Source organism: Saccopteryx leptura, chromosome 3, assembly GCF_036850995.1.
Source record: "Saccopteryx leptura isolate mSacLep1 chromosome 3, mSacLep1_pri_phased_curated, whole genome shotgun sequence".
NCBI classification, from domain to species: Eukaryota; Metazoa; Chordata; class Mammalia; order Chiroptera; family Emballonuridae; genus Saccopteryx; species Saccopteryx leptura.
In genome coordinates this window covers 118373564-118400952 of record NC_089505.1, presented here as the reverse complement: position 1 = coordinate 118400952, position 27389 = coordinate 118373564, and the positions used below count along the sequence as shown (strand labels likewise).

The window sequence follows — 27389 nt, the reverse complement described above, 5'->3', positions numbered from 1 at the left end:
TCTGACAACTTCAGCTGCATGTCTCCGTGTATCCATGTATGTGTATATCTGAAGGATGTGTGTGTGTGACAGTGTATCTGTATATATTTTCCTGAGGGCATGCTTCTATGGAAGCAACCATCAGCTTGTGTGTGTATCCATCAGAAAGTATGTCTGTTCATGTCTGAGTATCGTGTTTTGTGTGCATGTGCACACAGATGCATGCAGATGCTTTCAAGCAGGCGTTGACTTTGTTCCAAGTGGGGAGGAACAGGGGTATTCTTGGGGATAGCGATGACATTATCATAACCTAGGTACCTTAGGGGAGGTATCAGCTGTTGAGGGTAGGGGACCAGCAAGGTACACCTAAAGGACTCAGTCACCTGCTACAGAGAAGCCCCTCATTCTTTCCACAGACATCACAGGTCCCTGGTAGGTGCTGGGCATTCTGAATAGAAGCTCCTGTCCTCAGGGAGCTCACATCCTGGGAGGAGACAGAGGCTGAACTGGACATTTGCCACCCAGGGCACTAAGGGCTGTGATTGCAGCACCTGGGTTGTCCCAAGGGAAGTTTCCCCTGTCCTCAGTTGGCAAGGTGGCTTCTGCTCCTTCGTTTACATCTCACTGACTTCTGGAATGCCCTGTATCATTCTAGTTGCGGGGGAGGGGGGGAGTGGAATTTGGGGGTACCCCGTGACAACTGACGTTCCCTCCCAACTGCTATTCCGTATAATCTAGAGTAGACCCCAAACCTAGCAAGATGCTTGGGGGGTCAGCAGGAAGTTTTCTAGAGAAGAGGACACTTGACTCAGGTGATCTTTGAAGATGAATAGCAGTTTGCTAGGCTAAAAAAAGTGGGCAGCCTGACCAGTGGTAGTGCAGTGGGTAGAGATGTGACTAGAATGCTGAGGTCACCAGTTCGAATCCCGAGGTCCCTGCCTTGAGTGTGGGGTCACTGGCTTGAGTGTGGGATTGTTGAAATGGTTGGTGGCTTGAGCCTAGGGTCGGCAGCTTGAGGGGGTTGCTAGCTTAACTTGAGCCTGAGATTACTGGTCTGGTCCATGGCCAGGGCATGTACGAGAAGCAATCAGTGCACAATTAAAGTGAAGCAACGAGTTGATGCTTTTCTCTCTCTCTCTTCCCCCTCCCCCAAAAAAGAAAAAATAGGGAAAAAGGTTTTTTTCTTAGGGGAGAAGTGTGTATATAAAGCCTGAGGGCATGAGGAAGCTTGGCATAGTGAGAGGACTCCTCCAGCTGTCTATAAATACATAGTTTCTACTGGGCCCTGGCAAGTTGGCTCAGTAGTAGAGTGTCAGCCAGCGTGTGGAAGTACTGGGTTTGATTCCCAGTCAGGGCACACCCTCTCCTTCCTGTTCCCCCTTATTTCTCTCTGCTCTCTCCCCTACAGCCATAATTCAAATTGTATGGTTTGAGCAAGTTGGCCCTGGGCGCTGAGGATGGCTCCATGGCCTTACCTCAGGTACTAAAATAGCTCGGTTGCCCAAGCAATGGAGCAGTGGCCCCAGATGGGCAGAGCATTGCCCCATAGGGGGCTTGCCAGATGGATCCTGGTCAGGGGACATGTGGGAGTCTGTCTCTCTGCCTCCCTGCCTCTTAAAAAAAAAGTTTCCACTGACTGGAAACTAACTTTTGGGTTAGGGAATGGCTAGAAAATCACCAGGGAAGTAAGTGGGCCTTGAATGCCAGGTTAAAGGGGGTAGATTTCTCAGGTGGTTTTTTCTTTATTTTTTATTGAATTTGTTGGGATGACATTGGCTAATAAAATTATATAGGTTTCAGTTGTACAATTCTATAATACATCATCTGTATATTGTATTGTGCTCACTACCCCAAGTCAAGTCTCCTTTCATCACCATTCATCCCCCTTGACCCTCTTCTTCCTTCTTGTGAGGTTTTGATGAGACAGGAAGTTTGTGAGGAAAAGAATGACATGATATAGAGCTCTGATTCAGAACCACTGAGACACTTTGTGCTACACAAACTCATTAACAGGTGCTGAATAAATTCAGATAGGTGGATGAATGAACAGGTGAGTTGATGAGTTAATAAAACAATGATGGGGCCTGACCAGGCAGTGGCGCAATGGATAGAGCGTCAGACTGGGATGTGGAGGACCCAGGTTCGAGACCCCGAGGTCACCAGCTTGAGCACGGGTTCTGGTTTGAGCAGAGCTCACCAGCTTGGACCCAAGGTTGCTGGTTCAAGCAAGGGGTTACTCGCTCTGCTGAAGCCCCACGGTCAAGGCACATATGAGAAAGCAATCAATGAACAACTAAGGTGTCGCAATGCGCAACGAAAAACTAATGATTGATGCTTCTCATCTCTCCGTTCCTGTCTGTCTGTCCCTGTCTATCCCTCACTCTGACTTTCTCTGTCTCTGTAAAAATAAATAAATAAATAAAAGAATGATGGAAAGGGAGGGACCAGAGAATGAGGGCCAGTGAGAGGACTCATATTGGCCCAGGGGAGGAAGAACTGCCTACAGTTGAGTCTGGCCAGTGGGACTGAGTTCCCTCAGCCTGCACAGCCCTGAGCTGGGTGCCCTGCTTCTGCATCTCTGTCCAGGGTGTGTTTTTGGAAGGAAGGTTTCCTTGTTTCCACTCTTTGCTGCCTCCCGGGACTCAGTGGTGCCCCTCTTGTCTCTTCACCCATGTTGATTCTGGATTAGGACCCCTGAAGAATTCCTTCTTCATAGAAGGTTTTTCCATCTGGGTGAGTGCCAGGGGACAGCCCAAGGCTGCAAGTGACAACAGAGTAAGGGCTTTGGAGCCAGAAGTTCTGGCTCTACCACCCAGAGCCCTGTGACAGATAAGGGACAGCTGTTGGGAAGGTTTAGTGAAGTCAGCAGTGTGAAGGGCTTGTGCAGTGCCTGACACACAGTGGGTACTCAAGGACACTGGGGGTTCCTGGCATTTGGTCTTTGTATCTTTGAATGAAGAGGGCTGCCCTGGCAGCTCCTGGCTGGCTCTGAGGTGGGGGTGAGGGTGCTTGGAAGGGAGGAAGGCTGCAGGGCATTAATTGGGCTGGGAGAGGCAGGGAGGGGAGGCGTGGGTTTGAGCAGTGAGGTTAATGGCCCTCACGCCAAAGAGACAGCTTTAATGAGCTTCAGCTGGCGGTGCCCCGAGTTACTGTGCGTGCTAAAAGGGTCGCGCTGTAAGAGTTTGATGTGGACTATTTCCCAGCCCTGGGGTCAGGGGTCAGTCCCTGTCACTGGCCACTCAGGCTGGTCCTCAGTGACATGGTGCTAATTAACTGTCTGAGGAGCTGCCAGCCTGGAGTGGGGAGTGGTATGTATATTGGAGGCTGGGGGTGAAGCAGCTTTGGTTATGCCGGGCAAGGGTTCTGCAGATCCCACAGCTTAGCCATCCCCAGGATCTGCTTGGTTCTCCCACAATGCCATGGGGAGACAGTGGCTCAGTATGCAAGTCACCAGTGACCCTAGGCCCATTGATGATCCTAAACCTCCTTCTAAGTAAGGTAAGTATGGCAGGGGAAGCCTGTGGGGCCTACGTGGCGGGAACTCCTGCTAAGCATTAGGTGAGGAACGTGCTGAGAGAACAAGGGAGCAGACAGTGGAGGGGTGGGCTGATGGGAGGGACAGCTATAGAAGGGCAGAGGGCCGCTAGGATGGATATGGGTGGCTGAACTATTTGGGGGGAGTGTGGGAATGTTCAGGCAGAGGAATGACCTGGCCAGAGTTGGGCTTTGGTCAGAGCATCCTGAGAGTGTGTACAGTAAGGACTAGTGGGGAGAAACCGCAGAAGGGGAGCTACAGTAAGGTACGTGGAAGTGACGGGTCACTCAGCACCAGCGGTGACTGTGGGAATGGAGCCGGGTCCAGGTCAGTGAACATTTACCCTGCTTTTGCTATGTGTCAGGACTGTGATAAGTGCTGGAAATGTATTGGTACAGATGACAGACACAGGGCCAGCTCGCATAGAGCTCAGGCACAGTCCAGGATGAGGTAATGGCTTGGCCCTGGGGATGAAGGAGAGAGGGCTTGGGTAGAGGCAGTGAGCCCTGGAAGGAAAGGGCTAGGGGCTGTCAGCATGGCCTCTCAGTCAGGGGACGGCCACCTGCTCCTGCTCCCAGGGGAGTGGACTTGGCTTTGTGAGCCTGGGGAACAGGGTTGTGCTGGAGTGGGTTGTGGGTGAGCAGGAGCTGCGTGTGTGTTGTAGAACTGGATGTTTCGTGGGTTCTGTCAGCTTCCTTGATTTGGGCTCTAGGCAGGCAGCCTCCACCAACGACTGCTCAGTGCTGTGTGGTTCTTCTCTCATTTCAGCCAAGGGTCAGCAGGGCACACATTATTTATTTAGGGGCACTTTGTGTTAACTAATTTAATTTTTACACCAGTATTACGAAGGCAGGCATCTTCATTCCCATTTTATAGGTTAGAAAACTGAGGCTTAATTAGTTAAGCAACTTGCCTGAGATCACACAGCCAGGTGAATTGAGGAGTCAGGATTCAAACCAAGGTCCATCTAAATGCAAAGTTCTTACCGCTGTGCTGAACTGGAAGTACCTTTTTGGTGTCAGGCTTTACATTACCAAGATGATGAGGAAGAAAACAAGCTCACTTCCCTCATTTCCCTCAGTGTCGTGTGGCACATACAGGCCTTGACAAGGCTCCAGTAGCGACAGCTGAGGAGAAGAGGCATTGCTACCCCTTCACCTCTGCTGTAGTCGTGCTCAGAGACCGGGCCTGCAGACATTGGCTTCTGACCTTCTGACCCTGACTGTTGTTACTCATTGAGTTCAGTTTGGCTCTACCTGTTGGCTCAGGAAAACTTGCCCATCTGTTAGGGACCATCTCCTCTGGGATTCTTGCCTGGCCCTCTCAGTGTGGGTGTACAGAATACACCTTTAGGCCCCAATTATAATTTATTTGGTAATGATCAGGCCCTATGTACTTGACCTCTCTAAAGGCAAGACCCAGGCCTCCTTTGCTTCTTTCCTTTTGGAAATCTGCACAGGAAATGTTACTAAAATCTTACCAGTTGTTGTGACATGGAGGCCCCATAGACCACTGGTTTCAGCTGGCTGGGAGAATAACTGGAACCTTCCCTGATGCCCAGCTGGGTGGTCCTGTCCTGGTTGCTTAACCCCTCAGCCCAGGGAGTGAGGAGGGTCCTTCTGAGACTCTTGGTAAAGTGGGGTAGCCAGACACAAGTAGACCCTCAGGAGTTTTGTCTAGCACAGTTTGGCAAGAGAGCTGGGCTGGCAGGTGGCAGGATGGGGTTCTGGCCCCAGGAGAGTAGTACTGGCCTGTGGTCTCCCCTGAAGGAGTGGGGTGTCTATCAAGAGTCTAGTCAGAGCGCATTAGCTCTGTGACATGGATCTCATTAGTGCCCGTGAGAGGTGTCACTGTGGGAGAATTGTTGGCTCAGGGAGACTCTTGTACCAAAAGGAAGAAAGGACAGTGACAGCCTTTTCTCTGCCGCCTCTGCCGCCAGCTCCCTGGGCCGCCCGCCCTCCTCCTCCTAGTGGGGTGTGGGGGTGCTGGCTAATGAGCTCATCTACAGTGCAGCTTTGCCTTCTCCTCCTTGAAGTTCTCCGGGTCCCTCTGAAGACCTCAGGCCCAGGATTAGCACACACCAAACACCAGCCCCCCTCTTGCCCAGCAGGGAGTTCCTTCTGATCACCCTGCCTCTGCTACCATAGGCAAGGGAAAGGAGGTGGGGCAAGACAGCCACTGTGGCCAGTGGGAGGGGACTTTCACCTTTGGAAGGCTCAAGCCCTCTGCCCGCCTTGACCAGGTTTGCTTCTCTGCAGCGGGCTCTTTCTTCCTGGAATTGTGACCTTCTCTTCCCCTCCCCTTTCTCTGTGACATCTCCTATCCTAGCAGGGCCTCCATCTCTTTGACGAACCTTCCTCCCAAGGCAAGGAAGAATTTGGGGACTCTGGTCCAGGGTTCGATGGAATGTGACATTTAGATACAATCTAATGCAGAATTTTCTGGCTCAGCTGGGATTTAGGAATTAGCAAGAGCCCAGTGTCTGGGCTTCAGATGACCTGATGGTGGCGAAGTATTGGTATGAGGTCCCTGCAGACATAATAACCGTCCCTGGCTATTCTAGAGGGGCAGAGAGGTACCTCGCCTCCTCCCCCCTGCTTTAGCCATCTTGGGGCTGGGAGGGGAGGAGTCAGCACAGCTGCCTTAGGGGGAGGGTCCATAGATAGCTGGAGTACATGCTTCCCCAGCACTATCCCCACTCCACTGTGTTCTTCGTGGTGCAGCCCAAAGAAAAGAGGATGGATAGCCATGAGAAGAGAGCACTCTCTAGGCGTCCAGAGCGTCTCCGCTGGCCTGCTTGGATAGTGCTCAAGGAGAGGGGTGCTCCCTCCCTGAGCTGGTACCTTCGGAGCCCCAGGAACATCTGAGGACTTAGTCCTTACCAGACACCATGCTGTAGTCTTCAGTAGCAACCACAGATGGAAAAAGGATAGATGTATGGACGAGTGGACTAATGGATGGAGGGAGGTTCTGGTATATGTATGTATGTGTTCTGTGTGTGTGATGCATTGGGAAGTACAATCTTTGTTTTTCTACCTTCCTAGCCGCGAGCCCCAGCCCAGCGACTCCTTGTCTCTCTCTGTATCTCCTGTCAAACCATCGCAGACGTAAATGACAAAGAAATCAGAAAGACAGATCAATGCCGGCCAAATTAGCACTTGCAGATAGACTGTGTGGGGATGTCAGCTCCCTGACCCTTGGTGATCTTGCAGCCTCCGCTGCTGATATTATGCAAATTGCATCCATCTGGCAGGACCTGCGTGCTTGCTGCTCCTACTCAGAGGAGTAATGGGCTGGGGGTGGGCGGGAGTATTGGAGCAAGAGTCGGTGGAGTGAGTGAGTGCGTGTGTGTGCATGTGTGAGTATGTGCTTGAGTGTATGTGAGGGCGTGCGGTGCCCACCAAGCACTGGGTGGTGATGGAATGATTGACAGGGCAGATAAGGGGCTGCATTGGATTCCTTTGGGCTGGGGGATTAGGAGCAGCCACAGATGGGAGATAACCGGACTTCATTTCAGTTTATTTTCCTCCTTATCCCTTCTCCCCACCTTCATTCCCCGAAAAACACAATCTCTCTAGTTTGTGTTTTCATCAATATTTGCAAGTCATTACCACTGGTTTAAGGTGAGCGACAATGTCAGGACCCAGACCCGGTCGGCCCCTCCCCCAGTCCTGTACAGGTCTGGTACCCTGAGAATGAATTCCTAGAGCAACCTAGACAGTCTGCAGGGCAGTGGTGTTCACAGTATCCCACCTCCCTTGCCAACAGTACTCATGGGGTGAGCCGTATGTCGTGAACCAGTCCTACTGACCTACCTCATCTGACCTAATGCCCCCGACAGTCTTTAAACCTGGTTCCTGCCACTCCCACCTGTTGCTGCTGTGTGACATCTCTACCTCCAAGTATAGCCTCCAGCTCAGGTGCTTCTGCCCCTGGTATTAGCTATGCCCTTGGGAGCTGTTATTTCTCTTCTGTGGGACTCTTAGAACCTTCCTCACAGCTCTTCTGGTCCTTAACACTACTGACCGGCATCCAGACCTAGCTGGGAAAATTGGGGCCTGTGGCCTTCGGAGAGGGGAATTTGTTTGGTCTGGTCTGAATCCCCATCTATACCAGTATCCTTCCACAACATTTGCTGAGTGTCAGATGTGACAAAGAGGCTTTATATCTATTATCCTATTGAATTCCCAAATTCTATGAGAGGAAATGTCACCAAATAGGGAACTGAGGCTCTGGAAGGTTGTCATTCACCCAAGGCTGCAGAACAAGGAACCGGAGAGCTGGAATTTAGATACTCATTTCTCCAGGACCCAAGCTCTTAATCAGCAAGCTGCACTGTCTTGCTGCTGTGCCACCAACCCCAGACACACACATCACCATGCCTGGATTCATTTAAAGGAACCTTCCTTGTACAGTAGGCAGACAAGTTCCTTCAGCTTGCAGCCTCTGAACACAAACCCTGACCCAGATCAGATGCCCTGCCAGACTGAACCAGACAGAAGGGAACAGGATTTAAGCACATCCTGCTCTCAGGAGCTGTGCATCTGAGACACTTGGTCTGTAGCAAGAAGGACACACAGAGGACAGAATGCACCCAGCAGCTGAGCCTGCCCAGGGATATGTTGTACCACGTGGCATCTAGGCTCCTGCAACTCAGCAAGAGGGGCTGAGCAGCTCAGTCCAGCCAGCTGTGGTGGCCGAGGGCACAGCTGTCCCAGAGGCCCCCCCAAAAGGGGGTTCCAGCTGTATCCACCCACTAGGCTGGGTTGGGAGCTGGGAGTGTTGGGGACCTGTCCGGGTACACGTTTGCAAGGGGAGCTTGTTCTAATGAGGAGAACATGGCTGCTAGTTAGGCGAGGGGCGGGCGGGGAGCCGCAGAGCTGATTGAAGGCAGGGGCAGGGGTCAGACAATTAGGCCCAGATCCGGCCGTTTGATGTGAGTTCTGAGGCCTCAAAGCCTCCCTTCAGCCCGCTCCCTCCACTCCCTACTCTCCCTCCTCTTTCCTTTCTTCTTCTGCCCAAAGGCAGGAAGGATGGAAACGCTTACTCTCACTGTTACTATTATTAAACTCTGTGGCAAGCCAGCCAGACCCCAGGATTCCTGCCCACAGGGGGGCCCCCAGGCCTCCCAAAGCCCTTGAACCCCAGGGGACATCTGGCCAGTAGCCAAGGCCAGCCTCAGGGCAGGGACACGGTGAGACCCAGGACAGGGCAATCCTGCCTCTCCTGTTTCAGAGGCAGTAGTGAACAGGGTCTCCAGGTAGAGATTTGGGCCTGGGGCGGCTAGGGCCACATTCCAGGCCTGCTTTGACCATCACCTCTTGCAGCCAACTAGTTCTTTTCTGTTCTGTCCTTAGGCTGGGGGTGGGGACGTGGTTCACTCACGCTTATACCCCTTTACACACACAGTTGTGTGCAGCAGTCACACCACAGCCTTGCCCTGCAAGGTAAAGATACACAGAGCCCCACGGTACTGTCACACTCATACCAGAGCAGTGTTCCCCTACCCCCAGCCCAGGTGTCTTAACCCACATATTGTCACAGGGTCCTACTCTAGTCACACTCACTCGGGCTTGTGCAAAAGCCCTGACTGTCCCCTAGGACCCTAGGAGCTAAGGCCTTCCCCCAGAGTAGCTGGGAACTGCAGTAAGACCTTATGTCCAGTGTGGGTGGGGACTGGGTCCTTCCAGTCCCCCATCACAGGAAATAAAGCCTTTTGAGCTGAAACTGACCAGAGAGTGGGAAGAAGCCAGATTGGGGGGGGGGGCAGTGGGGAGAGGGAGGGTGGGGGCAGAGATAAATGTTAGCTCATTTCTTCCATAATTAGTTACTCCCTCATCCCCGCGTTGTAATTGTGAACAAGCTGTAATGTTTAATTAGTCTGTAAATGAAACCCCAATTTCATAATGGCCTGGCTGACAGGGCTAAGTGAGCAGGGGAGGACGAGAGGGGAGGTAATAGGGAGGGCTTGCAGAGGGGGAGGGAGGGATTATGGGATCACCTCCTCTTCTTTTGAGCCCCAGCCTGGCCTCTGTGGGGGGAGGCTAAGTGACTGGGTCCAGTAAAGGCAGACTTGCCTTTACTAGCTTCTCAACTGGCCCTTCTTATCAGAGAAAGGGGAGGAAAGAGAAAGTTCTTGGCATCCTTATTCCACCCTCCCTGCCTCTCCTTCAACTCTGTGGTTGGGATACCACAGTCACGCCCAACTGAGATGCTACTGGTTGGAGAAGCTGACTTTGGGGGCCCAGGCCTGTGACCCCAACAAGAAGGATGCTTCCTCCCCAGGTCCAGTATTCCCCTCCCCAAATCACCCTGCTGAGAGGCCTTTGCTTAGCACCTGGACCTCAGGATCTGGTCCTACACCTAAAGGAGCCAGTGACTGGGACAGGGCCCCTCCCCCTCCAGAGCCACTGCTAGCGGAATCCAGCATCCATGCTGTGCTGACACCCAGGCCAGGCCTCATCTCCGTAGGTATCACAGCAGACTGTGATAAACTGGAGCTGCCGCAGGGGGGAGCCCCTGGCCCCACGGCTGCTCATCGGTCTCTCCCTGTCTCCCCCACAGCATCCTCACGGCCTGCACACACCCGGCCCGCCTGCCGCAGCCATAAATCTCAATTTACGAGGGTGGCTCTGGTGGGGGAGGGAGGCAGCACCACTAATGACAGCTCCTCAGCCGGATTTTTCATGTTGCACAGTCATAAATTTTTAAGAACAGCATGGGCAGCACGTTAGCGAGTTATCGAGGCTGCCTCTGTGCTGGCCGCCTAGCTCCAAGAGAGCAAGCAGAGTCTGGGGAGGGCAGGAGAGGCATTTGGGGCAGGGCCGGGGCCCAGCAGCCAGACTAGTGTGGAGGCAAGGGAAAGACTGGGCCAGGCAGGCAGCTAGCATGAGCCTTGGCACAGGGTGGGGAGTGATGCCAGACAGCTGGGAACCAGGGCCAGGCGCATGGGGGGGATCAGGCTTGTAGGCACACAGAGCATGGTGTTGGGAGCTGCTGATGGATGCCTCTGCTCCAGGACTTGACACCATGATGTACAGGGAGCCTGAAGACATATGGATTTTCAAAGTGGCCACTTTGAATAGAATTACAAACCCTGACCATGTGCACAGTGAGGCCTCTGCCCTGGCCGAGCTTCACTTGGTTCATAAGCCAAGTGCTTTCTAGGATTGTTCTTGAGAGTGAAGGTCCCTGGAGTTACCGAGAGATTTCTAGGGAAATGCCCACAAAGGGGGTAGATCTGTAGATGCGCTGGACCCAGGCTGACTGCATTCTAGCTAAGGCTTATCACTTCCAGGTTGGGGGTCCTGGGCAAGTCATTCACAACCCTGAGCCTCTGTTTCATCCCTTTAAAGTGGGGTTGATGATGGCTTCTACCTCTCCAGGCTTACTCTGAGGATTTGAAAATGCTTTAAAACCCTGAGTACATGTTAGATTGGTTGCGACTTAAATCTCTGGGAAGAGTTTGAGGGAAATATCTGGGGAAAGATCTCTGCTGGGCATTTGCTTTTGTTCAGTTGTTTATTCAGAAGAGGTGTGTTTGCTGAGGTCTTCTGGGTGCCCAGTGCAGTGCTGGGTTTTCAGATAAGAGGAAAGCCCCTTAGGAGGTGGTGTCAGCACTTGTGGCTGTAGTGGGTCAGTGTTCCCAGCCCTGTGCCTGGCCTGCCCTCAGGGCCATGGGCCAGACCATGTGCTGTTCTGCCATGGCACAGCTAAGCCTCAGAGTGCTGAGAGGCCCACACAGGCTCCTCACAAGCCCCCAGGCCAAGTGCTCCCCAGAGTTTCCTGTTTGTGCCATTCAGGGTCAATGATCTTGACCATCTATTGGGAGCTATTAGCACAAGGTCAAGAAAGCGGATGTTGCTCAAGTTAGCAGAGGTGATGTATGTATTTTTATCAGGGTGTTCAGGGTGACTCCATAGTAATCTACTGGGACAGATTCTGGTTGTTTAGGGAGAAGCGTGTCCCCAAACTGGGCCTTGTTGGTATAGGGGCAGTACCCTGCCCCTTCTCAAGCCATTCTCCTCATGTTCCCTGTTCTCGAGCACAATGCGCACCCTCATTTCCTGGGACCTGCCATGCCTTCTCACCTTACGGCTTCCCACGTACATTTTTCCCTTGGGAGCCCCCATTCCCTCCCCTTGGCCTAACACACACTCATTCTTCAGAGCATAGCTCAAGTTTTGCTTCAACAGGGAAGTCTCCTCTGTAGCCATGTGCGCTCCATAGCACCCTGCACTCCCTTCATAGACTCTGTCACAGTCATAATTAAGAAATGAGTCGTTGAACGCGTCTCCCCCCAATAGATCGTAAGTTCCCTGAAGGCAGGAACTTACATCTGTTTTGTTCAGCTTGTATTCCCAAAACATACCGTAGCATCTGACTGATGTAGGCAGATAGTAAATAAAATGTATTGTTTTTAATTGAGTTAAATTGAGTCGAGATGGCCCTGGCCCACCCCTATGTGCCAGGGCAGAGGGAAGCGGACAGAGAAGTGCCTGGAGCTGAGGTGGTTCCCATTAGTCCTCATGATTAATTCACAGCCACACTGTGATGGAGTGGGCTTGTCCCCAGTCAGCACCTCCGCTGGGGCCCACCTGTTAGCGACAAACAAACAAAGAGGATAAATAATGCATTGGGAGCTGAGCCAGGCAAGGCGGCGGTATTGAAATTAATAGGGATTAGCTGAGCAGCTTGAGGATGAAATATTTACCAGGTAAGACTGGGTTTAGGGAGGGCAGCTCCCCTCTGAGTCCCCAAGCATAGCCACCCTTCTCCAGACATCACTGGCTAGGATTGGGGAGCCCCAGCACCACTGCTGCTGCCCACAGTGCCGACCTGATTTACAGGACCGACTGGTCAGACTGCTGAGAGCTCAGGTCCCAGCCAGCTTCCTGGCACAGCAGGTTTTAGAGAAACCAAGATACTAGGAAGGAGTGGAGGTGGGGAAGGGCCTGGAGCCCTGGGGCACTTTAGAAACTGGGGACAGGAGCCTGACTGATTTCCGGCAGCTTTGGGTGGCAAATGTCAGGGCTGGAGGAGGTTCACTTGTGATCTTGTCACCCCATAGTTCCCTCTTTCTTTCCTCTTAATACATATAGACTAGGAGATTCTAACATTAGTGCCCTCAAGGGGTTTGTGGTCTAACAGGGTGACTGAGGCAATCACAATGGGCAAACACATAGAAGGGATTCCTAACACAAATGTGGGGGCCCAGATAAGGAACCCCAGGAAACGATAGCAAGCCCAGGTCATGAGAGTCAAGGGGGAGCGCCAGCTGAGAAGTGGAGAGAGATGTTCCACGCAGAAGGAAAAGCATGTGAAAAAGCTGAGAGGCAAGAGTCTGAATCGCCCACCTTCATCCAACGGGACAGTGGGACAGAAGGGGCCCCAGAAGGGAACCTGGGCAGGTCCCTTGGGACTTTCTAAGGAGTGTGGGCACTGTCTTGAGAGCAGTGAGGCACTGGTGGAGGTGGCAGTGGTGGTTTGTTATAATTATTAACTCAAACTTTTTTACTTTGAACTTATTTTACATTAGCAAAAAAGTTTCTATATGTCTGTTACCCGGCTTCCCTGATGTTAACATCTTTATACATATAATCACAGTGCAATTATCAACACCAGGAAATTAACATTAAACTAAAGGCCTTATTGAATTTCACCAGTACTTCCACTACTGTCCTTCCTGGGTCATTGAAAGGTTTTAAGACAGGGAGTGAAATGACCAGATTTGTGGTTTAGACACCATGGTGATTTGCCGGGGCACTGCTGTCACCTAGATGAAAGATGGTGGTGCCCTGGACTGGGATAGTAGTAGTGGGAAAATAGATTTAGAAATTATTGGAAAATATATGGTAATTAAAACTTCAGGGTGCCCTGGCCAGTTGGCTCAGTGGTAGAGCATTAGCCCAGCATGTGGATGTTCCAGGTTCAATTCCCACTCATGGCACACAGGAGAAGCACCCATCTGCTTACCCCTCTCACTTCTCTCTCTCTCACTTCCCCTCCTGCAGCCATGGCTCAGTTGGAGCAAGTTGGCCCTTGGCACTGAGGATCGCTTTATGACCTCTGCCTCAAATGCTAAGAAGAGCTCAGTTGCTGAGCAACAGAGCAGTGCCTCAGATGGGCAGAGCATTGTCCCCTAGTGGGCTTGCTGGGTGGATCCCAGTAGGAATGCATGCAGGAGTCTATCTCTCTGCCTCCTCTAATTGAATTTAAAAATTAAATAAATAAATAAATAAATAAAACCTCAGGGGTAGGTAAGGTTGCCCAGGGAGAGAGTAGAGGGTGAAAAGGGAAGAGAGCCAATGACAGCTCCAAGCAACATCCACATCTACAAAGGAGCTGGAGGAGGGTGGGTTGGAAAGAAGGTTGTATCCCTAAAGCCAACAGAAGAATGTTTCAGGTTTAAGTCCATTGGGTTGAGTCCATCTAAACCTGAGAAGCTTCCATTGGACTTCACCCCTGTGAGGCCATAAGCATAATTAGAGAAAGCAGTTTAGTAACGCAACAGTGAGATCAGATTGCAGGGTGGGAGGTGGGTAAATAAGACCTTGGGTGTTAACAACTCTGAAGTTTGGCTATTAAAGGGAGGAGAGATTGGGTACTAGCCACATGGAAAAGGGAATTAAAGAGTTGTTTTTAAAGATGAGAGAGACTTAATATATTTACATGCTAATATGAAGGAACCAGTGCAGAAGAAACAGTTGGGGTTCTTCATAATGTAAGGCCCCTGAAAAGGCAGTGAGATTGGACTCCAGAATCCAGGTGGAGTGGAGGGATGGGCTTTAGCAGTGACATCAGGATTGATGCTCTCTGGTAACACGATAGGGGAGAGAACTGGCACAGATGCAGGAGAGTGGCTTCTGTATTTCCTGTGAAGTAGGAGATGAGTGGGTGGGTGAGGGAGTCAAGGGTGATGTTGTGGGGAAGGTGTTGGAGATTGTGGCAGGTAAAGAAAATTTGAAATTGTCACTGTGGAGAAAGGGAAAGAGAGCTTACACACTGACTAAATTGGCTGGGCAATTTTATACACCAGATTGAAGTTGATGACTGATTTTATGGGTGGTGTGAATCTATATGGTTGTGATTTTTTCTGATCACACTCAACTCAGATGCAGGCATAGATGAGATAGAGTTTGGGTTTTTCCTGACAAGGGTGATGGAAGGAAAAGGGGGCAAGAGAGCTGAGAATATTGGCAAGAAAGGAATGAAATGATGAACCATGAAATCCAGGTTCCAAATGGAGGTGGATCAGTTATGTTTCTAAGACAGAACTTGCTTGATACACACACAATAGCCATTGTCCTTCTAGCTCTTAATAGTCCCTGTATCATTAGGGGCAGCAGTGTGTACCCAGTTAAAAGACTAATTTTTTTACTTCCTCATACAGTTAGATATGGTTATGTCTCTGAATTCTGTCTAGTGAGATAAAAGAAAGTGTTGTGTGGGACCTCCAGGAACACTACTTAAAAAGAAGTGACCCAGTTAGATAATACATTCATCTTGCTTTTTCCTTCTTCCTCTTTCCTAAAATGTGGATGTGAAGGTTGGAGCTCCAGCAGCCATTTTGGACCATGAGATAACCTGGAAATTAGAAACAGCATGCTAAGAAGGGCAGAGCAGAAAGAAGCCCAAGACTGATGACTTTGTGGAGCTGTGGGGCTTTTCGTCAGTTTAGATTGCAAGCCATAGGCTTAGAAAACTTTTCTAAAGTTGTATTTTCTTCCCTCTCTGTTTTCACATGGGTTCCCATCTAAACTTGACTCTTTTTGCCTTTTCAGTAACATGGCCTGTATCCTGAGCCACAGCAGGAGACAATTTGATCATTATGTATATAGCGAGCATAATTAGGGCTACCATCTTCCTAGCCTGAAAGCTCAGCGTCCTCATTGCCCTTGCTCTACCTCCTCCATTCAGCCAGATTTACATTCTAGGGTCCATTTGTTATGTCACTTTCTTTTCTTTACATTCTGTATCAGTTAGTGTGCTTTCAGCTACCAGAAAAAGAAATCCAATTTAAAATATGTTAAATAGCCCTGGCTGGCTGGCTCAGTGGTGGAGCATCGGCCCAATGTGTGGAAGTCCCAGGTTTGATTCCCGGCCAGGGCACACAGGAGAAATGCCCATCTGCTTCTCCACCCTTCCCCCTCTCCTTTTTCTTTATCTCTCTCTTCCCCTCCCACAGCCAAAGCTCCATTGGAGCAAAATTGGCCTGGGCGCTGAGGATAGCTCCATGGCCTCTGCCTCAGGCGCTAGAATGGCTCTGGATGCAACCGAGCAATGGCCCAGATGGAGAGAGCATTGCCCCCTAGTGGGCATGCCGGGTGGATCCCGGTCGGGCACATGTAGGAGTCTGTCTCTCTGCCTCCCCGCTTCTCACTTCAGAAAAATACCAAAATAATAATAATAATAATAAAATAAAAAAGTTAAATAATAAGAGGATTTATTAGCTCACAAATGTTTAGAGCTGCTGTGATCCTCAGGATGGTTAATTTAGTATCTTAGCAATGTCATTAAGGACCTGGATTTTTTTTCCATGATCTTGTTCTTTTATCTTCAGTGTGTTCTTGGGAGACTAACTCCCCTTAAGGTCGGATGGTGACTTCTGCAGTCCCAAACCTGTGCGAGCATGAAAACAGCCAGCAGATTATAAAGGGCTCTTTCCCCCTTGTGCTTCTCTTCTTAAGAGTGAAGAAATTTTCTGTGAAGGTCTTATAGCAAACTTGCCCTCCGATCTCAGTAGCCAGAACACATGGTCACCCCTAAATCAGTGACGGGCAAGGGGAATAGGGTCATCACAAGTGGCTGAGACCATGGAGCGTTCACTTGAGTGAAGAAGCAGTGGGCTCTGCCAGTGTGGCAGAGGGAAGGGCTGTCGGGTAAGCAGTCAGAAGTGGACAGGGAGAACGGTGAAGGTAGGACGGGTGACGTAGGCAGAGAAGCAAAGGTAGAAATGGTTTCAAGTGAGATGAAAAAAAAATATTACCAGAAGCTAGGAATATTTGAATTTAATATTTCAAAGAAGGAGCAGTAGAGAGGGTGTTAAAAAGGTTGAGGGTATGACTAGAAATGGTAGAAATAACATACAGACATACAGTGGACAAAGGCATTAGTGCTGAGGTCATAGAACCGAGGGGCTGGCAGCAAGTTTCTCAAAGGATAGAGGCTGTCGCGGGCCATGGTCTGGACTTTTGCACATGCTCACAGGGAATTCCCCAGCTAAGCCGATGGCACGTGGGTCTGGGACCAGGTCACAGGTGCCTGGGGCAGCCTAGGCAAGCAGCCAAACCTCTCTATGTCCCAGTGTCCCCATTTTGGAAAGCATCTGCCCTGGTGAGTTAAGCCATTTAGGAACAGGTGATGCCCTGTCACCCTCCTATAGGAGCTACCCAAGGACCCCCAGAAGACAGTCCCACAGGAGACTCTTTAGGGACAGGTTACGGTGGAAACTTGGTTGGAGCAGAGTTGGCTGCCGCAAATGGTAGGTGTGCTCAGCTGTCCTCAGTAACCCCTTCTTCCTCTCATCCCTCTCTGGCCAGGGCCCCTTCACGTGACCTTAGCTTTATCGGGTTGTCCTCTGGCATTTCTAGCTGTGGCATTCCAGGGCCAGGAGGAGGGTGAGGCTCCTTGGCCCTCTTCCTGGATGGGGCTTTGGCTAGGAATGGGGGGGCGGGGGGGGGGCAGACACCCGTTGTAATGGCCAGAGCAGCCACCCTGTTACTACGGCGTATTTCACTTTTAATTCTGACATATAATGTAATGATCTTTTTTAAGGCCCGATGATATTATCTGCCTGACTAGATTATTGAGTCTTCATCATCTCCAGATAAATTTATGGCCAGGACGAGGCTCAGGATTTATCATCAGTCAATAGAGCTCGATACTCTAACAAGGCGTGTAATAAGATATACATATTTAATGATCCAAGGGGAGGAGCGCTAATAGGAGCCCAGAGTAAGTGGTCCACAGGGCTGGGGCTCTGCCCTAGGGCTGCCATAGCTGTAGGGGAATGGATATGGTCTTTGCCCAGTGGTCCCCAACTTTGGCCTTTCTCAGGACTGCCTCAGTCTCCTCCTTGTCAAGACCCTGAAGGAGAGGCAGACAGGGACAGGGCGAGGCAGCACTGGGACATTATCAAAGCTAGGGCCTAGGCCTCTTCAGCTCAGAGGGTTCATGCATCCCACTGGGGAACTCTTTCTGCTTCTGGGCCATGGAGCGGTTTGGGGGTCTCCTTAGACCTGTACTCCCAGGCCCCTGAGCACAAGGGCGGACCCACAAGGGGAGGGAGTGCTGGGGCTACGTGCCCGGGCCGCTGATGGTGACGGATGGTTTTTCATTACAGCCTCTCAGGTCCTGCCCGCGCCCTGTGTGGAAATTCTATTTATTCCCTAATTTGTAAAAATTCCCTCTTTATCTGATCCCAATCAGGGCGGGGTAATTGGCTCTCTGGGGCAGCGGCTGGGGTCCTTGATGAAGAGCTATGTGGATGTACCCAGCCCGGCCCCCGCCCGGCCCGCCACCAGGGCCCACAATTAATAATGATTTGCAAATGGCAGACAAGCAATAACACAGAAAGATGTGGCCTCCGCGCTGCCTCTTCATTTCCTCCCCTCGCAGATATAAATGGCCACAGAACAAAAACCCAGCACTATAAATTCTGGAATTAGTTATTCACCGGGATAAATGGGGCCTGGAGCTACTGGCCCTATTCCTGCCACCCTTCTTTCCTCCTTTCCCTGATCCAAGTCTGTATCCCAGGTGTGTTCAAAACCTGGCCTCTGACTCCTCAGCATCTTTGGCTCCTGTCTCAGTTCCCCAGCTTCCTCCCAGCCCCTTCCTGTGTGGCCCAGAGTGGGGAGTGGTCACCTGTTGTGGGTCTGGAGCTTCCTCAGCCTACACCTCCTCTCACTGACCAGCCTGGCTTCTGTCCACACTCTGCACTGGGATGTAAATGGAGTTGACGTATCCTGCCAGGCCTGGGAGTCTAGATCAGGGTTGGTCTTGGGTGTCTTCTCTGGCTTTTAGGACCAGTCTAGTTGCCTGGCCAAGTCTGAGTTGGGCTCCTGGTGGCCAAATGTGGTGTGACATAAGGGGTGTGACGCTGTGCCTACTGGTCAGGCTGTTGTGGGATGTTGGCACAGGCGGTTCCGGGCACTCTGCCCTCTCGGCCAGGCGCATCCTCTCCCCACCCCCAAGTGGCTGTGAGCTGGCGGGTAATGGGCGTGTAATGGCCTCATTTCCATGCCCGGCCTCCAGGAGCAGCGGTAAGTGTTTGATTGCCTTAATTTCCAAACACATCATTATCCCAGCTTTACCAGCGCTTAATAAACACTTTATGAGGATTTTTTTAAAAACATCTTCGGTCCGCATACTTCTCTGAAGTGATAAACTCTAATTAAGTCTAATATTTAAAAATATGGTAATGGTGAGTTGTTTGAATAAGTGGACTGCATTTCTGTAATTTCATTATTACGTAAAACACGCTAATTATTTGGAGCGTGCTTATTATGGAGAGAGAAATCGCCTGCTAATCAAGATGAAATTGCCTTTTCCCCTTATTGTGGAACCACCATCATCCTTCACCATCAGCCCTGTGGCACCTCCAGGCACCTCAGTGGGATGGGGGGGTGCTGAAGAAGGGGTCACTTTGGAGTTGAGGCTCTGTCCTGGCTGTGGGGAGGGGGGAGCTGTGGGAGCGGTGTCTGTGAAGAGATAGTCTCTCAGTGGAGGGGACATATTAGGTCGGCCAAGGTGGAGCTGTTTGGGGGCCAAGGGGACTGTGGGCCACATCTGGGACAGGAAACAAGGTTAGGAAATAGCAGAGTGTTACTGTTGGAATAACAATATTATTATTGGATGTTATTAGGATAACAACAATTACTAGACCAGCCACTATTTTAAGCACTTCACAAATAAAAACTCATTTCATCATTTTAACAACCCTTTGAGGGAAGTAATTGCTATAATTATCATTTTCATTCCCATTTTAGAGAAGAAGAAATCGAAACCAGAGAGGTTAGATAAAGTACAGCAGGGGTCTCAAACTCGTGGCCCACAGGCTGCATGCGGCCCGCCAAACAATTTTGTGCGGCCCGCAGACTAATCCACGAAGTTCAAAATATTTTGGATAAAATTAAGTAAGCCTAGGGGCCTACTTGTATTTTTCATTTCTCTAGCATCCTAGCTAGATATTAGCTTAGTTAACAGCAATTGTGATGCGAACTACAGTTTCTGGTCGTTTTGTGACACTGAGTAAACAGCATGTACGATTGTGCTTGCACTGATTTTTTTTTGTTTTCAACTGCAGTGAGAAAAGTGTTGTGTAACAGTTGCCTTTTGTAGACCTAGTGCGGCCCGCCGAACGGCTGTGATCTTGCTCTGCGGCCCACATGCTGAGTTGAGTTTGAGACCCCTGAAGTACAGCAACTTGCCCAAGTTCACAGTTATTAAGTGGTAGAGTTTGGATTCAAACCCAGAATGTAAGGACATGCAGGGTCCCTCTGCTGGTTCAGTCCCAGATTCACTGCTTCGACCCCTGTCTTCCCTCTGAGCTACCATTGGATGTAACCTGAACTGCACCCAGCTGTAGCTTAGGATGCTAGCCCACAGCATAGAGTTGCCGATTTCGGTAAATAAAAATATAGGACTCCAGTTAAATCAGAATTTCTGATAACCAACAATATTTTTAGTATAAATATGTCTCATGTTTAGCTGGGGACATATTTAATCTGGCAAGCCTGTGTCAGGCAGGCTAGGTTGATCCACTGGCCCTTTGCCCTCAGGCATGCTGCCGCCAAGATGTGCACACAAACAGAAGGATGTGGGCTAAAAGGAGCTTCTAAAAGGAGTGTGAGTATGTACACACTCGGGTTTCTTGCTCTTGCATTCGTACTGTGGTTCTGCTCCTTGCACTGTTCTCCCCACCCCACCTTTGCTGGTCCCTGCTCCACGGGTTCTGGCACCATTCTTGACCATCCCCTAATAAAGGTACATTACGAGGCTGGGCTTTTGGCCAGGAGGCCTCAGGATGTCTGAATCCTTCTTCAGGCCATACTACCTCATATTCCTATAAGGCCATCAGCTTGTCTCCCTGCTGCCTTTGATGTCACCTTTGCCTCTTTGATTGTTTCACATTCATTCTCTTTCCTGGCTCCAATAGACCCATGTATGGGGATTGTACATATGATACAGGCATCATTTCAAAATGATGGGGAAAGTATGGATAGTTCAAACAATGGGTATGGACAACTGGCTATCCATTAGTTACAAAATAAAGTTAGATTTTCTTTTTCTCACCATATACAAATAAATTTCAGACAGTTTAAAAAGTTAAACATAAAAACTGAAAGTATTAAAAGAAAATATATGATAGTTTTTTAATAACACTGGAATACGCAAGGCCTTTTTAAGCAGCATATAAAGCCTAGAAGCCATAAAGGAAACATCTGGTAAATTTAGATGTCCTATTAGGAACTTAAAGACTTAACACATCCTGTCTGACCCACGGTGGCATAGTGGATAAAGCATCGACCTGGGATGCTGATGTCCCAGGTTCAAAACCCCAAGGTCGCCGGCTTGAGCGCAGGCTCATCTGGCATGAGCACAGGGTCACCAGCTTGAATGTGGGATCGTCAACGTGATCCCAGTATCACTGGCTTGAGCCCAAAAAGTTGTTGACTTGAAGTCCAAGGTCACTGGCTTGAACAAGGGGTCACTGGCTCACCTGGAGTCCACCATTCAAGGAATGTGTGAGAAGCAATCAGTAAACAACTAAAGTGATGTAACTATGAGTTGATGCTTCTCATCTCTCTCCCTCTCTCTCTCAAAAAAAAACAAACTTACCATATCGAGCTAAATTCATTACTGCCCTAAACCTGCACCCTCTCTTGGTTTGCCTTATCTCAGTGAGTGTCACTAAGGTCCTCAATTCCCTCCTTCAACCCTTCTGATCACCTCATTAAGGTTTGCTCATTTGATTTTCTAAAAATCTCTTGCCTACGTCCATTTCTCCACATCACTGATAGATCTCCACTTCCATCCTCTGCCGCCACTGGCCCAGTTCTAGGCCGTTTCTGGCCTGGACCGTAGTACAGTCTGCTAATTGATGTGTCTCCCTTGAGGGTTAATCCCTCCAATCCTCAAATTATAATTCTGAAACACAGATTTGGTCCTGTCATGCTCCTGTTTAAACATGTTAGTATCTCCCCATCATTCCCAGAATAATAAAATTTTAAAACTCCCTAGCTTAGTATTTGGAACTCTCTGGGGTTTCCTCTGGTCAGTCAGTGCTGACCTCATTAGCTTCATCTCTTGCCACTCCCCTGCCCCATATTCTTCATCACCCCCCACCACCTGCTGAACTTCGTTATTTTTGGACGCTCCATATTTCCCCTCCAGAATGTGCCTATGCTGTTCACTATGCAAGGACACCTCCCCACTTCAACCCCAGTTTGCTGGCTAGCCCCCTCCCACAGGCCCCTCAGACCTCTGCTTAACTTGTTCTCCCAGGAATCCTTTCCTGATCCTCGGACTATACTAGCTAACTTTTCTGTGCCTTCTTTTCTCATAGCGCTGTTCACACTGCACCACCCACAGGTCTGTCTCTGAGCTCTTTGAGGGCAGGGAGCTACAGAGTCTGTGCAGCCCTGTGCCCACACCATGCATGGCCCATGTGCACCCAGCACACAGAAGATATGTGTGTTTGCTGAATGAATGACCCTGTAAGACATTCCTTGGGTCCCTTGCCTCCTGGAGGTGGCCCTGGCCCATACCCTGCTTCTTGTCCTTTACTGTTCTATTCCTAAACAGGTGCAATTAACTGGAGCATGTCAGCCTCAGGTGGTTGCCCTTTGAGCTCTCACTGGGTGTCCTGAGTTATCTGAGCTACCCTTCCACTAGCAGCTCCTGTGACAAGTAGATACAGGACTACCCTTGGGCTCAACCAACAAGCTTATCCTCTGTTAGGTGCTAGCTTCACTCACCTTCCTCTTTGAGAGATTTATGCCACTGCACCCCTCCCATTATGATCTTGGCAATATAAAAATATTTCCAACATTAAGAATATTAATGCTCATAAAAAGAAGAGGCTCATTCTTTGACAGGTTGATGACCCTACAAGAATATAAAACAGGTTAGTCTTCTAGAATTTGGAGGTGAGGAAGACCTATTCTTGGATGCCTTCAATGTGAGCACAGGCCATGTCCCACCCTCTCTTGTCCCCCACCCTGTAACAGCTTCTCACACCTCATTAGCTCAGTGAGAGATGCCAGAAGGTGGGCTGCTGACCTAGGTGGCCCCAGGCTTCAAGCAGAGGACTCTGAGAGGCCATGCTGTCATCAGGCTCACCCTGCTGCTGTCTCTCTCTGATTGTATGCCCTATTAAAAGACTCAGATTTGTCTCTGTACTTCTGCCCAGTTTCCTCATTTTCTAACTGTGCCATTGACTGTTTAAACTGATCAGAAAGTAGGTTGCACTGACTCTTAGGAAGGCTTCAAGGGGCAGGAAAAGAGCCTGTGCTGGAAGCCCATAACTGCTATGCCACTGACTTCTGGATGGACTGAAGCAAGTGTCTCCCCCAGTCCGGGTCTCTCTTTCTTCATTGTAGTGTACCAATTGCAACAGCTTGGACTCCAGTATCCCAATAAACAGAACCAGCAGTAGTCAAAGTTGGAGTGAATGACAGTTGGTTTCACCAGGTGTGCCAGCCCCTATGTCATCTATGCCATAGATTGTACAGAATATACTTGCTCACCATTGGGCCATTTAGAGAGCTAGCATCATTGCCTTCCCTTTCGGGAGAGGAGAAGAAAAGGTGTGGGGGAAGGAGGAGGAGAAGAGGTATTCCAAATAAAAAACCTGTACAAAGACATGTGCATGCGTCACCTGTTCAGCCCTTGTAACACTGAGGCAGTGTCCATTGTCACCCTAGTGGAGATCCTGAGGTTCAGGGTAACTAAGCACTTGCTGTAGGGCATGCAGCTAGTGGGCCAAGCTAAGACCACAGACGGGTCTAACTATAGAACCTATGCTGTCATTTTCAGAAAACAGTAAGTAGTTCCTTGACACTAGAAGACAGAGAAAAGGATGTGATCAGATCTGTGTAAGAAAGAGCACTTTGGTGACAAGAGAATGGATTAGATGGAAAAAGAGGACAAATTGTAAAAGCAAGAAAGGACAGGCTGGCCAAGGGGATGATTGCCAGAATGATGGGAAGTAGATGTTGAAGACAGAAAATAAGATACAATCTGTAGTTTGTGCTTGATTATATTTGGGGAGTGGGAGAGAAGGCAGGGGGTGAAGCCTGACTCAAGTTTCTTATTGGAGTGTTTTAGGGGTCCTTTTTGGGGGATGGAGAACACAAGGGAGTAAAGAGTTTGGGGAAGAAAATCAGTTTATTACTGGACTTTTTTTTTTTCTGTATTTTTCTTAAGCCAGAAACGGGAAGAGACAGTCAAGACAGACTCCCGCATGCACCTGACCGGGATCCACCTGGCAGGTGCCCACCAGGGGGCGATGCTCTGCCCACCAGGGGGCGATGCTCTGCCCCTCCGGGGCATCGCTCTGTTGCAACCAGAGCCACTCTAGCGCCTGGGGCAGAGGCCGAGGAGCCATCCCCAGCACCCGGGCCATCTTTGCTCCAATGGAGCCTCGGCTGCGGGAGGGGAAGAGAGACAGAGAGGAAGGAGAGGGGGAGGGGTGGAGCAGATGGGCGCTTCTCCTGTGTGCCCTTGCCGGGAATCGAACCCGGGACTTCTGCACGCCAGGCCGACGCTCTACCACTGAGCCAACCGGCCAGGGCCTTATTACTGGACATTTTGAGTTTGTATGGATATCTAGAAGGAGATGTTCCAGAGCACTGGAGTCTGTGGTCTGGAGCTCGGGAGAGAGGTCCAGGCTGGAGACAGTGATCCTCACGGGCAGCTGAAGCTCTGGATGTGGGTGAAGCCATCTCGTGCATAGAGGGAGAGGTCAAGGACAGGGACTGGGGCACTGGATCATCTCCCGGCTCAGGACCAGACACAGGTGGGAGGTCAGTGCTTGCCTTCTGGATGGCTGGTGGCTTGGGGGGAGGGGCAAGGCACTTCTACTTGGGCCAGGGGAGGCAGATTGAGCGATTTGTCCAGCAATGAAGGAGGAGCCAGATGAAGTCAATAGAAAACTAATTTTCTTTTCTGCTGGAAGAAATGAGGTGTGTGGCTGCTGGGTAATTGCAGATAACGAGGGGACTTATTCTTAATATGCAGAGCGGCTATGGTCCCCAGAGTACAGGAGACAGGAAGGGTTGGAGATGTCCTGACAAGACCAGACTTCTTTAGGAAGAAAATCACCCTATCAGAGCCCCTCTGATGGTGCTATCACAGCCCTGGCCCTATCGTAAACCCTCTTCCCAGGGTTCTTCCTGCCCCATTCCCCTTCCTGTCAACTGCCTACTTCCTCCTGTCACAGCCCCCTCCCTCCAACCTCCACCCCCACCCCCACGGCATGGGCATACACACTAAGGGAGACAAATGACAGGGCCTCAGATGAGCGGGGCGCGTGTCCGGCCCATAAACCACGGGGATGGGTCACGTCTGGAGTTGCCATGGCCGCCACTACCCACCCATCTGTCTTCTCTCTGTTCTGCCTCAGGCCATCTCATGGTTTCCCAAGTCCTTAGAGGAACAAGGTGTGCCTGTGTCTAGGTCCTGGGTCACCTCTCCATGCTCACATCCACCATTGGTACATTCATGAACTCTGCAGACAGGCCGTGAGACTTGTCTGGCCTAAGCAGGGGCTGCAGAGCAGGTGTCTGGCTAATGATACCAGCCCTGGGATGACCAGACTTCTCCCATTCCTGCAACCCTTTTCTAGTTCTGGTGGGCCCCCTTTCCTAGTCTACGGTCTTGGCAAGGGCCAGTTGGGGGACTCAGTGGAAGGGGTTGGTCCTTGACAGCTGTGGAGACCTCCTGACCCCACCTTGACCTCGCCATCCCCCACACCTGATTATGACATTGATGTATAATACTTCTGCCATCATAGCCGTTGATCCCATGAGGGCTGGTGGTGGCTAAGGCCCTGGTTATGGCCCAGGAGCACCTGTGGGAAGTGGGAGAGGTTTGGGAGAAGCTGGTAAAGGGATGGAGTCGGCAGCCACTCTGGGCAGTGGAAAAGAAAAACCCAGGCGCTTGAGTTATTCCTGTCCTGGGCTTACTATAGTGGGACAAGCTCTGGGCAGTTGTACTGCCTGCTGGTCATAACAGAACACACCCCGGCCCATGTCCATGATACTGAGACCCTGGAGTACCTGTTCCTGTGGCCACCTGGGTTCTAGGACAGCTTTGAGAATGGGGAATACTGGTGAAGTTGCCATGACAGGGTCTGGCAGACAGACATTTAATCTGAGATACAGCCAGACAGGGCTAAAGCCTGACCAGCACCAGCCCTGAGCCTACTGGGGTGTGAGAGGCAGGACTTGGGCCCAGGTGTGTCCAGTAGGTTTCTGGCCAGGGTATCAGGGAGCCATGAACCTGCCACTCATCTGGGGCTACACAGAAGCAGGTGTCTAGGCAGCTTGCTGTTTGAGCACATAAGCTTGGGGCCCAGGGCAGGTGTTTCCCACAGCTGTGGTCCAGAAGTGCCGAGGCTTGTGCCTTGTCACCAGTGATTATGGCCTGGACCACATCTCCAAAACATACGCAAGTGCTGGCAAAGTCACCCTGGCCGTGGGCGTGATGAATGGCCGCACAGTAATGAAATGGAGACATCAAGGCGGGTGGTGGGAAGACGGAGTGTGGCGGACAGGCCGTCCCCACGCAGCAGCAACAAGAAGGATCGCCCAGCGGCCGGGGGCCGTCAAGGGAGAAATTACACATTTACTCTGCCTTTTTCTTACTGCGACGGCGTCCATACATCACCGCTGGGGCCGGGCGGGACATGCCGGCCAATTTCCAGCATGAATTATGGGGCTGAGAAGCATTGAGACCAGGCTTCCTGCCGGGCCAGCATCACCCAGCCCGACCTAAAGCTAGAGATCCTGCCACAAGGGGATGGGACCCCCTGGTTTAGAGGCTGTGGCTCCTGAATCTGACACTGCTTCCCACCCCTACCCACGTAAGAGCACCTACAGGCATGGTGGGGAAGGATCTGGGGCCCATCTAAATGTCTTCTCTTCTTTTTAGATGACTGCAAGAACATTGCCAACATCATGAAGACACTTGCATATCGAGGCTTCATCTTCAAGCAGACATCAAAGCCGTTCTGATTGGCCGAGGATGGGATGGGGCAGTACAGGGTAGCTGCCTGACCCAGCTAAGAACCCTCCTCCCCCTCACGAGAGGGGAAAATGGAGTGGCACAGCTCTACGTCCAGAGTGTCCCCAAGCCTGCCCTGTGGGCTTGTGCCCTTAGTAAGGGCTTGGCCACTTAATCCCTCTGGAACAGACACTTTGTGGCCTCCCCACCCCCCACCCCTCAACCTCAGCCCAGTACTAGCCCCTCCCATTATGGGCCTGGGCTAGGGGGACCCAGGCACTCATCGCCTCCTCCCTGGTATACAGGCTTCCGCTGGGGCTACCAGGCCCTCCTGTGCCCCCTCCCATCCGTAGTGCATGGTGTGTGGTGCCCCCAGGGCTCCAAGACAGATCTGGCCCCACCTGTGTCCACCCCTTCCCCGCTGTGAACGTGCCACTGAATAAAGTCGGGGAAATGAGGCCCTGGGGTCTGTGTGTAGACCAGGTGTGCTGTGCCTGACGCTGTCAGGAAGGGTGGGGTCAGAGCGTGTTCCAGGCTACTCTTTGCTCAAGGCCCCCAGTGCAGCTAGTTGTCACTGAAGTACCTTGGAGACTCTCACTGAATGTGCACGGGGCCACGGGAACTGAGCACAAGGCTGTCTGAA

At 50.8% G+C, this 27389-nt stretch overlaps 1 protein-coding gene across 2 annotated transcripts in view; it reads left to right on the top strand.

Moving 5' to 3' along the window:
• The window catches only part of ERI3 (ERI1 exoribonuclease family member 3), a 130527-nt gene extending 103324 nt beyond the window's left edge, over nucleotides 1-27203 (top strand). For both annotated transcript variants that reach the window (XM_066376102.1, XM_066376101.1), the window contains exon 9: nucleotides 26675-27203. In XM_066376102.1, the coding sequence (XP_066232199.1) occupies nucleotides 26675-26757 (83 nt within the window). In that variant the 3' untranslated portion in view covers nucleotides 26758-27203. The remainder of the gene's footprint in view (nucleotides 1-26674) is intronic.
• The last annotated feature ends 186 nt before the right edge of the window (nucleotides 27204-27389 follow it).